Below are 12,561 nucleotides of genomic sequence, written 5' to 3' on the forward strand. Positions count from 1 at the left end.
TCTCGTACATTAGTGCTAAAGTTGGCCGGACAGTCCTAATGTAGAACTATTTTGTAATGTAAAGTTTTGGGTCAATTCCACGGGTCCAAGTAGATAATCGTCAACTACTTCTATCCAGACGTTTATGCTAAACAAATGCTGATGATTAAATTCTTCATAAACGTGAGGATTGTACGTACGAATAATAATGTGGATTATGTACATTAAAAATTCCATTTTTTGTGAATGTAGCTTCGTCGAAAAACAAAACGTATTTGAAAAAATCTTCATTGTATTCATATTGATTCAGAAGAATCTCCTTGTAGCAGTACTTGTACCTTTGTAAAATAAATAGGATATTCATGTTTGTTGTGTAAAATATTTTCTACGGAAGATTTTGAAATTATGGGATACATGGCAGATAGTATTCGAACGCTAATTTCTAAATGTTCCCCAACTTCCATTAAAATATCATGTAAACATCCTCATGTGCTGCTGATATATCATTATGTCACCCTGTTTTATTATTTTTTGAAAACACAGAAGAATACGAAATGAAACAAAGCAGTTGGTAAATAGAACAAAAAATAAACACTGGAAACAGTTTACAAAAAGGATGGAAAGCGACTTCTACGGTACACAAAAACAAATAGGAAGATTTATAAGAAACAAACAAAAAGAAATGGCAGAATTGAAAGAATACAATAATATACCAGCAAACGAATGGGAAAAATACCTGACGGAACTGTTTAAAGCAAAGGAAAATAATAATCAACACAATGACGTACCTGTATTAAGACACGAAATAGAAATCAATTTCAGGAAGTAGAGATAGCCATGGATTCACTCAAAAATAGAAAGTCACCAGGATCAGACGGAATAACCAACGAGCTTCTAAAACACGGAGGAGAAAGTATAACCCTAGAGATGACAAAACTTTTATAACAATTATAACAATGTTCAAGAAAGGAGATAAAGAAGACCCCAACAATTATAGAGGTATAAATCTACTGAAGACCGCACTTAAACTTACCTTAAAAGTCCTAACCAACAAAATCAATAAACTATTAACTTTATCAGATGTATAACAAGGATTCAGATTCGGAAGATCCTGCGTAGACGCCGTATTTGTACTAAGACAAATCACAGAAAAGGCCATCAAGTACAATAAACCAGCATATCTATGATTTATAGACCTGACAAAGGCTTTCGATCGCATCCAAGTTGAGGACATCTTATACCTATTGTATAAAAGAAACATACCAATCAATATTATACAAACTATCGAAAACTACTTTCATAATCAAATACAGGCAAAGGTAAATGGAAAACTAACACAGTGTATACCAGTACAAAGCAGAGTCAGGCAGGGTGACTCGTTAACCCCACTTCTCTTTAATATAATAATGGACGAAATAATACACACAGTGCTTAAAGGTCATGGCTAATCCAAATATTATGCTATGCAGACGACGCCGCATTAATCGCCGAGACAGAAGATGAACTCCAAAGATTAACACACATCTTTAATACAACAGCCAAGAAATACAATATGATAATATCAGCAGAAAAAACCAAATGTATGATAACATCTTAATACCCACTACGTTGTAAAATCGAAATTGATGGGAAGATAATAAAGCAGAAGGCAAGGTGTAGATATCTGGGAATAGATATAACTAGTTACGGAGATGTCGAAGAAGAAGTATGACAATAAAGCTTAAAAGCAAGTAAAGCGGCGGGATCTCTTAATGACACAATATGGAAGAACAAACACCTAAGACAAGACACAAAAACAAGAATTTATAATGCATCAATTAGACCTATATTAATATACACGGCGGAGACAAGACCTGACACATCTAAAACGAGACGACTACTAGAAACAATAGAGATGAAAATACGAATATCAAGGAAAAGTCTGTTGGATAGGGAGAGAAGCGAAAACATAAGAAGAGCATGCAATATAGAAGACATAAATGGATGGGTGAAAAAAACGGAAACAGGAGTGGAACGAACATATTAGTAGAATGGCAGAGGATAGAATAGTATGAATAGCACGAGATAAGTCACCAAATGGACGAAGAAGTATTGGCAGATCAAGAAAAAGATGGTGCGACAATTTAAACAATTTAGGATGTTAATATTGAAGAAGAAACAGGCTTTAAAGCCTACATGGAAGAAGAAGAAGAAAAGGACACTGAAATTGTTTCTCTTAATATGGAAAATTTTGAGCGTATCTACGTTACTGCTCAAGCGTTACACCTCATCTCGCAATAAATTAAATGTATATCCATTATATAATCCAAATATCCAAATATATATAATATCCAAATATAAACCATTTTTGTTGAATTGAAATTCTTGTGTTTGTATGCCACAAAGTAAAAACTAAAAAAAAAAACGAACTGACAACAATTTGATAATGAAAAACGTAGGTACTTCTGTCGACAGTTTAAAGCCATCTAGTGCAAAAAAATAAGAATTTAACTTTAATGAAGAAAAAACGAAAAATTTTCAAATCGATGTTTCTCGAAAACGGTGTATCTCACCAACTTAAAATAAGAGTATCTTTTAGTACTAGAATACTTGAAAATCTAATAATCTAGTATCACAAATGCTTAAAAGTTGACCTACCCAAAACGGACACCTATGACCCGTACTAGAAATTGATGCAACTCTGGAGGATAAATAATCGTACAGGTTTTCGTTTTTCTAAATAGAAGCGTTCTTAAGATATTAAAAAAACTAATTACAAGCAGCCATCTTCAAAGAGGTCTATTTCCTTTAGGAAGCATTTTCGGACTAGGTGAATTGTGTTAAATTGTCTTAAAATTATCTGAGGAATCCTCGGTCTTCGTTTGTCAGAAGAAGAGTTTCTGGACAGCCTGTATAAATACACCTAACAGGCAAAAGAGATATATAAATAGAACAATTTTAGTACATAGAAAATAAATAAATTCAATAAAAAAAATTTAGAACTATAACCTAAACACGTGTGTTTATGATCCAGTCGTCAAAGATTTGATCTCTGGAAACGAGACGAACAAGTTAAATTTTGCTGCAAATATAAATTTTGCGACCTAAAAAAAGCTTCAAAAAAGTTTACCCTGGGCTTCTCCTCTAAAAAAACCATCGTAGGGGAGAAAAGGAGAACATCGACTTACTAACAATCTGAAGAAACAACTGTAGTTGAGATCATTTTGTACAAAAATGTTCATTATCACTTTTTGTGTATAATAAACCGTTGTCTCGGAAGCAACAATTGAATAATGGGCGATTTTGAATGTCACTTACACGCGCGAAATCAATTTTAAATAAAATTTGTGTCAACTCGATGGTGAAAATTTATCAAAATGTCCTATCGATAAAAGTCAAAATACATTTTAAGCGCGATTTTGACATTTTTTACAATTCTCAGATCAATAAACTTTATCACTTCCATCGTCCGGTCATTATGGAATTTTTATTAAAGCATAATCTTCAAAATTTATGACATAAAATTTCGATTTTGCGTTTTGGCAACACATAGGAGACCTTTGAAATACTCCTAAAAACGCTGAATTCAAACTTTCACATTACAAACGATCTCACGCCACGCAAAAATGCTTATACGAAGACAGCATTGTCGGGAATTTGTAGTTAAAGTTGTGTAGTTTCTAAAAACGAACTTTTGCTATTGAAAAGAAACAATTTTAAAAGTTTTAGATCGTTTGTAATGTGACAGTTTAAATTCAGGGTTTTCTATGCGTAATTTAAATGCATTCCATTGGTTGCCAAACTCAAAATCGAAATTTTATGTCATAAGTTTTGAAGATTAGGATCTAACAATGAAAATTTTATAGTGACCGGACGATGTGAGTGATAAATTTGATTGCAATAACTATTTTTATTGACAATAACCCACGTGAAATCGATGTTTTTTGGGAGATAGACTATGGTAAAAAAGAAAAACTGGAAGGTAACGTAAAAATAAGTTAATATTGTTCTGAAGCTATTTTCTTGTGGCATTTTAAATTAATTTATATTTAAATGGGAATAAGCCACAATTAAAGGTTAAAATACGTTTATTGACGTTTCAATTTCCACTTCGAAAATCGTTCTCAAAATACAAACATTAGTAAATTAAACAAATTTTGTTTTTTGTTACTTAGTGAAAAATTCTTCTAAAAATTATTAGAAGAATTTTTCACTAAGTAACAAAAAACAAAATTTGTTTAATTTACTAATGTTTGTATTTTGAGAACGATTTCCGAAGTGGAAATTGAAACGTCAATAAACGTATTTTAACCTTTAATTGTGGCTTATTCCCATTTAAATATAAATTAAAAATAAGTTAGTTTATGAAAATTTATATGTACTCAAAATCTAAACATACTAGAAAATATATAACTGTTTTGTAAAGAAGAACAACTGGAAGCGACGTATTAATATAAATATAACAAGTAATAGATGAAGACAATAATAATAATAAAGGAAACAACAGAATTTTACTACAGGCTGTATTACTCATAATTTAAACAAATAGTCGAAAATTAAGATCAAATCGAGTTAAATATATTCATACTAAATTAATTTATGAAAAAACCGAATATATTTGAAGAAATAAAGAAAGTAAGCAAGTATCCAGGAGGAAAAGAGCATAGCGCAAAATTTAGTAAACCTGAATATGCAGGATAAGCAAAATGTTTAAATAAAATTTTAAAAAATGGGCAGTTATAAATGAGCGAAAATCTTGAATTAAAACTAAAAGATAAAAGATAAAAGAAAGAAAATATATACTCGTTATGTCTAGAAAATTATACTGAATAAAAATTAGCGGAATAGGAGCGAAACTATATTATGTACTTCATAAAAATATGTAAGAAAAAAATAAATGGAAGACAAGAAAAACAATTATATTAGGATCAAGAAAATCTTGGTTGGCAAAAATGAATTAAAGACTAAAAGAAAAAGGTGTAAACCAAATATTTAGAAACAAAATACAAATAAAAACTCAGGCACCTTAACGACAATTTAAAGAAAATTTGTGTTTTTATAAATTTAAAAAGAAATAAACAATAGACGCTACACATATACTTTATTCTAGAAAAAAATATAATCCTACCTGCAAGAGACAAAATTCCAAAAACAAACACATCAATGATCACTGGCTTTATCACCAACATGTTTTGGCGAGCGCATTTAGTACTAAGAGCTTTAATTATTTAATTCCACGGAGATGCGTTTCTGGATTCAATTCTCGCACAATCTGCGGTAATGTGATGCGCGTTGACTGTAATCTTGAGATGTCACCCGGGATATGTAAAGGACGAAATCGTGACCAGTAAACGTTATTTGAGAACGGAACCGTTATTTTTGTTACTCCAATTTATTAAAAAAACTGTATATTTAATTGTTATTATTATTATTATTATTACTCTTTTATATCAAGCAAAAGCAAAGTTTATGTATCTTATATTGCAAAATCAATACTTAATGCTAATGTAATAATTAATAAAAGTTTTGATTTTGAAACTATTTAAAAATAGTTTTGATTTTATAGCGGTCATATTGAACACGCACACTGCTGGACATAGCCCTTTCTTAAACTCCTCAATTCTTTACGATTTTGTGCTCTTTGTTGTTAATTTTTGGTGATACGCCTGATGTCGTCAGCCCAACGTGTAGGTGATCTTTCTCTACTACGTTTCTCTGCTCTTGGCCTCCAATTTATAATTTTGTTCGTCCATCGTGAGTCGTGCATTCTCGCTACATCTATTTCAGTTTCGCTATGCGTTCCACAACATCAGCAATATTCGTCCTTCTTCGCAGATCTTCGTTTGTTATTACCATAGACCGTTCCATTCGTCTCTGTGCCACTCTCAATTTCGAAGCCGTAGTCTTGGTTAGAGTCATAGTTTCCGCCCCATAGGTCATGACCGGTAATACGCATTGGTCAAGTACCTTTCTTTTGAGGATAATTGGTATGTTAACGCTTAGAGTATCACGCAGTTTTCCTAAGGCTGCCCACGCTAAAGTAATTCGTCTTTGGATTTCGAATATTTGGTTATCTCGGCGGATTCTTATTTCATGACCCAAATACGTATTTTTCTCCAACAGTTCTACAGTTTGTCTTGAATAGTTAAATGGTTATTGCGGACCAAATAGCTAGGTACACATCCCTCACTATTTTGCTGATCGTGAAAATGCCTAGTCTGAAACTGTAGTGAAGTTCTGTCAACGTGCAACCACTTGCGAGATATCTGGAGAAGACTGTAGAAATTATGATTGGAATATAAGAAAAAAAACATTACATAATATTATTTACCTGCCCTTATAAGTTACAAATAAAAATAAATCAAATTTAATTTTTTTAAAATTGTGTTTTTGTGTTTTAGACAAAGCTGTAATGAAAAAATGAATGAATCTTCGGGACTGTTTCCAAAAAAGCGAGAGGACTAAAACACTAAAACCTACATTTATGAGAAGCAGTTTCAAAAAAAAAAAAAAAAATACAGATTGAAGACCGTCTGAAGACAGTCTTACAATCAATGATGAGAATGACTGCGCTGCCGCAAAAGAAGAAGGGAAGAATGGTTGTGCGGAGATGGAATTCTCCAATCCTGAGTTAATTAAAAGTCCTGGTTTCAAAAAACTGCAACAGCAGTCCAAAAAAAGGAGACTAGATCCTGTTGAACTGGAATTAATAAGTGCCCTTAACGAAACGTCGACCGGCATTTATCTTTTTTTAAAGGGATTATTTCATCTTTAGAAACTTTTAGTGACGTAGAGGTTGCGGAATTCCAACTCACAGTACTGCAAACACTATCAGCAATGAAAGCTCAAAAGAAGTCAGGTGCAAATATTCAAACAGCCCCCTGACCTACCACGTTATTTAAAGGCCAACCTCAACTCAGTACCAACTGTTACAACCACAACACCCTGAAGTAGGCCACTAACTAAAGTTGGCAGCTGTTAGGACACCAGCCGAATCTCCAGTAGCTCTAGATTCCGAAAACTCGTCCATTGACTCATTTCAATTTTAATTTGAATATGCAGTACATTTGTATAAATTACAGTATATATAAATCTTCTTCAAAAAACGGTTTAAAAAATTGAAATAAATAAAAAACACATATAAAAAAATATAATTTTTTCCACCTACCTGATTGCGACTGCCAACATCTGAGTAGGCTCAATACATTCCCTGAAGCTAGTGTTGAGGCGTTGAATGGAATCCCTTAATCGCAGATGTAGCTCATCAAATGACTTCATTTCTAAAGTAATTGAAAAATTTTTCTTCGTGCATTCTTAAATCTTCAAAAAGAAAAGGAATGCACCAACTTCAAGTCGTCTCATGTTGGGCGGATGAACTTACTGCATTCTATTTCTTTCATTTTCCTTTAGTCGGCGATATCATTAAACGCAATAGGTTGGGTACGCTCCATGGTTGACGAATAACTGGTTTGATCAGCCTGTCGTGTATATGTGAAAATGACGGGCTATTGTGTGGTGCACAAGAAAAGCCAAAGAGAAACAAACGACAGAACAATGCCAAGAAATACAAGGAGTATCAGAGTCGATATGATAACTTCAATGTTCATCGAAAAGTGAAGGAAATAACTGAAAAGTTCCGAAAACGCAACAGCTAAAAAATAACAGATGATGAAGGCAATCTTGCCATAACCAAAGAAGATAAAAAGAAAGTATGGGAAGAATATTTGGAGAAGCTTTTCCATGACTTTAGAACAATACAAGAGCCCAACATTGAAGAAAATTCAGGTCACGAAATCCTACCAGAAGAAATAACGGCAGCCGTCAGACAAATGAAGGATGGAAAGGCACCGGGACTTAATGAAATTCCTGCAGAACTGTTGAAGCTATTTGATGCAGAACAAATAAAAATAATAATTGAAATATTTAAATATACAAGGCAGGAAAAATATCAGTAGAGTGGCTTAAATCGGAGTTCGTACCATTGCCCAAAATACCAGGAACAAACGTTTGTGAAGATTATAGGACCAACAGCCTAATGAGCCATCTGCTGAAGCTGTTTTTAAAAGTCATCCACAAAAGAATTTACCGGAAATACGAGGAACAAATTGCGCTCAATCAGTTTGGATTTTTGAACGCCGTTGGTACGAGGGAAGCTTTATTTAGCGTTCAGGTATTATTTCAGAAATGTAGAGATGTCAGCTGTGATGTTTTTACATGCCTAATTGATTGCAAGAAGGCTTTCGATAGAGTCAGGCATGAACACATGATGGAAGTGATGAAGAGGAGAGGAATTGACGGAAAAGACTTAAAAATAATTGCTAACCTGTATTGGAATCAATCAGCGGTACTCCGAATAGATGGAGAATATACAGATCAGGTCAAAATCTTAAGGGGAGTGAGACAGGGGTGCATAATTTCACCACTGATATTCAATCTGTACTTGGAGCACATTTTTGAAGGGGCTCTTAAATATATTGATGAAGGCATCTCAATAGTCAATGGGCAATGAGTCAAGCTCAATAACCTGCGGTATGCAGATGATACAATAGTGTTTTCAAATACCATAGAAGGGCTGCAAAACTTAATGAACAAAATAGCGGAAACAAGTAGAAAATATGGACTGGATATAAACACCAGTAAAACCAAGATAATGCTCATCAGCAAGGAAAACATAACTGGAGCAAATCTGTATGTGAACCAAATGAGAATTGAACGTGTCTCACAATACCAATACTTGGGAACTATAATCAATGAGTCATGAGACAATATCCAAGAGATTAAATGTCGCATTGGAAAGGCAAAAAGTCCATTCTTGACTATGAGTTCTGCATTCAAGAGCCATGACCTCACCCTAGAAACTAAGGCTCCTTAAATGTTATGTGTTCTCAGTGCTTTTGTACGGAGTAGATACGTGGACATTGAAGGCGGAAACTCTATCAAAACTTCAGGCTTTTGAGCTATGGTCATACAGAAGGATCCTGAAGATACCATGGATAGACAAAGTCACCAATGAAGTACTGCGGAGGATGAACACAACTGCGAATTTGGTCAACATCGTGAAGAGCGTAAGCTGCAGTACTTGGGACATATAATGAGAAATCAAGGCAGATACGAGCTACTTCAATGCATTTTGCAAGGTAAAATTGAAGGAAAAAGGGCCCCAGGATGAAGAAGAATATCTTGGCTTGCTAACTTGAGAGCATGGTATAGAAAGACCTCAACACAGCTATTTCGTCTAGCAACCAACAAAGTCATCATAGCTAGAATGATCGCCAACGTTCGAAACGGACAGCACCCTAAGAAGAAGAACGGCAAATAGTCGTCCACGATTCGGTCGTGTCGGGTCGTGTAAGTATGAAACTAGTCTTATTGTTATTATTTTATCAGTAAATACTTACCACTATAATTTAAAAACAATAGAATTTGTAATTTTCTTCTGAATGAATGTAAAATACATTGTCAATATTCTTAGCATTATCTGCCTTCGACAGTGCTTCAAATATTGGGAGAATTTGCTATTAACTTTAAAAGCGCAGCGGACCGTTTAAGTCAAAGCTTGATCCCTAATTCAAAATAGGCTCAAATTTGTGAAATGTACTATACCCCCAATTTTTTTAAATAAGTTTTTCTGGTATCTGTGATAATAAGAGATACAACGGAATTTGTCATAAAAGTTAATCACACTGTATTGTTTTTGGCACTCTCCAACTTCTACTTTTTAATCGAATACAATTTGTGAATTGTTTGGGTAATTATTAGTGTCCTAAGTACCTTATATAATTTCGATATTTTGTAAAATTAACATGAGTTGCATGAAATCACAAGTAGAAAATTTATTTAAATATTTCAAGACCTAAACTTAGTTTAATGAGCAATATTATTAATGACCTCCCATGATAATTACCTTAACAACCCTTGTAATGAATAACCCCACAATCCGGTCCTGATGGTAGAGAGGAAATTGATTGGCCAGATTTTCTATTACAACATGATTGATTATAAACTGATAATAGTGTACCAGCAAGCGCAAGCGCTAATAAATACATCCAATATATCCGATTGCAATTGCACGTTACGTTGCCATATTTCCTTTACATTAAATAAAGTAAGGATTTTCTGTTACGACATTAATAATTAATTATAAATTAATATTTTTATATAAAACCACTAACTATTTATAACGTAATTAATGAAAATCATATAACTATCATTTACGCGTATTAGCAGTTACAGCTGCCTACATTTAAAAATATATAATAAAGGACTTTTTTTATCGAAATGGTTGCCATCCAAGAAGAAGGTGCACCATTTAGTTATAAATTAATATTTAATAAAGAAATGCAGGCCATTTAGTTGGGGTATCTAGTAAGATATCACCATCACATATTTGCTTATAAATACGCTTAGGATGCTCCACATCGTTAATTCTCTCTATGTGGCTTAGATTCAAACTAACCGACCGTTGGTGAGAAAAGAATTGGAGAAAAATGCAGCCAGCACCTGCCACCTGGGATAAGTCACGTATTACAAGCAAACCAGAGGGTTTCGACCAACCAATACAAATCTGGGCCATACTGTGACAGATTCTTCAACTCGCCTTTTTGGAGGAGAAAAATACCGTTTCCAAATTGCGAATGCGGTAGTGCAGGACAAACGGTTAACCATCTAGTGGAGGAATGCCCGACCAGATCCTACAGTGGCAATCCGTCCGATTTTTTAATTGCAATCAATGAGTCAATTCAATCTTTGTCAACTTAATTTTTGTTTGTAAAAATGAATTATATTGTTATTCACTGTTTAATGTATTGTCCCTTTTGTTTATATAAAAAACGCAACTGTGATGTAATCGCTAAATAAATAAAATCCTGGGGGAACCCAGTTTTTTATTATTATTTAAACAGCTCACTTCGAGATTTTTCACAGCCACCCTCAAGACGTTTTACATAAAAGTGTCATAAGCTAATAATTAAAATAACAAATCTGGAAACCACTGTTTACCAACAATATGTCCTATCTTCTCTGATCTTTTTACATCCTCTATGGGACACCAGACCAACCAAACATCAATGGCATGCAAACAAGTGCACACAAGTGCCAACACTAGAGCAAAATATAAATAAAGTTATTTATATCAACAGTAAACCACATAAAATGGCCTAATGGAGTTGATAACATCATAATGTATGTGGAATCCTTAGAAAAAAGTATAAATAGCAAAACACGTTTATGAAAATTAAAAAAAAATATAGATATAAAACTAGAAGTAACAAAAATATTTAAGATGATTATGTGGCGTTGACACAAAAGATTTCCAGATTATTCAAAACCTTTATTGGAACTAAGAAGCAAACTTAAAATAGTCCAGCCACACTACTAAAAGCGTTCGTATACAAAAAGGCGTCCGACAAGGCTGTGTCATGTCCCCATTACTCTTTAACTTGTACTCTAAATGCATATTCAAATAAGCACTAGACGGCGCCGAAATTGGTATAAAAATAAACAATTAATATATTAACAATGTCAGGTATGCAGACGATACCGTTCTAATAGCAGAAAAAATGGAAGACTTAAAATATACTAGACAGAGTTAATAATACAAGTGAAGCAATGGTAGCAGTACTAAATGATAAGTCGGATACAGATATAGAAATAAAAACACGAATATAACAGGCTAGGAATATGTATAATAAATGAAAACAAATGATCTATAACCAAAAATTAACCGTAGACATCCGAATTAGAGTTATTAAATGTCACGTTTGGTCAGTCCTTCTGTTTGGAGTTGAAGCTTGGACATTCAAATTAAATACTATGAGACGGCTAGAAGCCTTTGAAATGTGGTTTTATCGCGGAATGCTTAGAATATGATAGACACAACACATTACGAATCGAACAGTATTAAATACCATAAATAGACAGTTAGAACTTATAACAACGATTAAGAACACAAAGACCTCATACCTAACTCGATTATATAACCTGCTACGATTAATAATTGAAAGGAAGATAGAGGGCCGAAGAGGAGTAGGTAGAAGAGCCATGACATGGCTTCGCAATATTAGAACTTGGACGGGCATGAACGTTCAACAATTACTAACTAAAAGTGGCGCAAAATAAAGAACATTTTGAAGATGTTGTATTGTGAAGAATTAGTAAGTAGGAAGAAGTATTACGAGGTGGATCAAATAACTTAAATCCTTAAATGTTAACTGTTCAGTGGGAGGTTCGGGATTGATGACAGATACTAGTGAACTTGTACAATACCCAAAGGTTCCAACTCAAGTTATCCAAAATAAAATTAATAACTTGGGTAGTTTGATAAACAGCATAAGCATAATATAGGAAGAGATGAATCGAAGAATAACGCTTAAAAGCAGAAGTTATTACGGACTTATCAAACACTTTAGAAGTCATTATATAACAAGAAAAACAAAGAAATTGTATACAGAACTTCTGAACAGAAACATTCAGAAAAATATTGGATCCAATAAATGATAATGAAATTTGCCGTCGTCGATATAAATTCTGGCAATTCAATAAATACAACGAAATAATCGAGGTCAAAGATGTATAGTTCTTTTTTTCTTTGGGCGTCTTCTACCG

General features: G+C 33.4%; 1 protein-coding gene across 2 annotated transcripts in view; it reads right to left on the bottom strand.

The window, feature by feature from the left end:
* The window catches only part of LOC140450325 (uncharacterized), a 76,499-nt gene extending 71,235 nt beyond the window's left edge, over positions 1-5,264 (bottom strand). The window contains exon 1 of one of the 2 annotated variants that reach the window (XM_072543902.1): positions 5,087-5,264. In XM_072543902.1, coding sequence (XP_072400003.1) covers positions 5,087-5,147 — 61 coding nt within the window. In that variant the 5' untranslated portion in view covers positions 5,148-5,264. The remainder of the gene's footprint in view (positions 1-5,086) is intronic. The other variant, XM_072543903.1, reaches the window with a different exon arrangement.
* Between the last annotated feature and the right edge of the window lie 7,297 nt (positions 5,265-12,561).

This window comes from Diabrotica undecimpunctata, chromosome 9 (genome assembly GCF_040954645.1).
Source record: "Diabrotica undecimpunctata isolate CICGRU chromosome 9, icDiaUnde3, whole genome shotgun sequence".
NCBI lineage: Eukaryota > Metazoa > Arthropoda > Insecta > Coleoptera > Chrysomelidae > Diabrotica > Diabrotica undecimpunctata.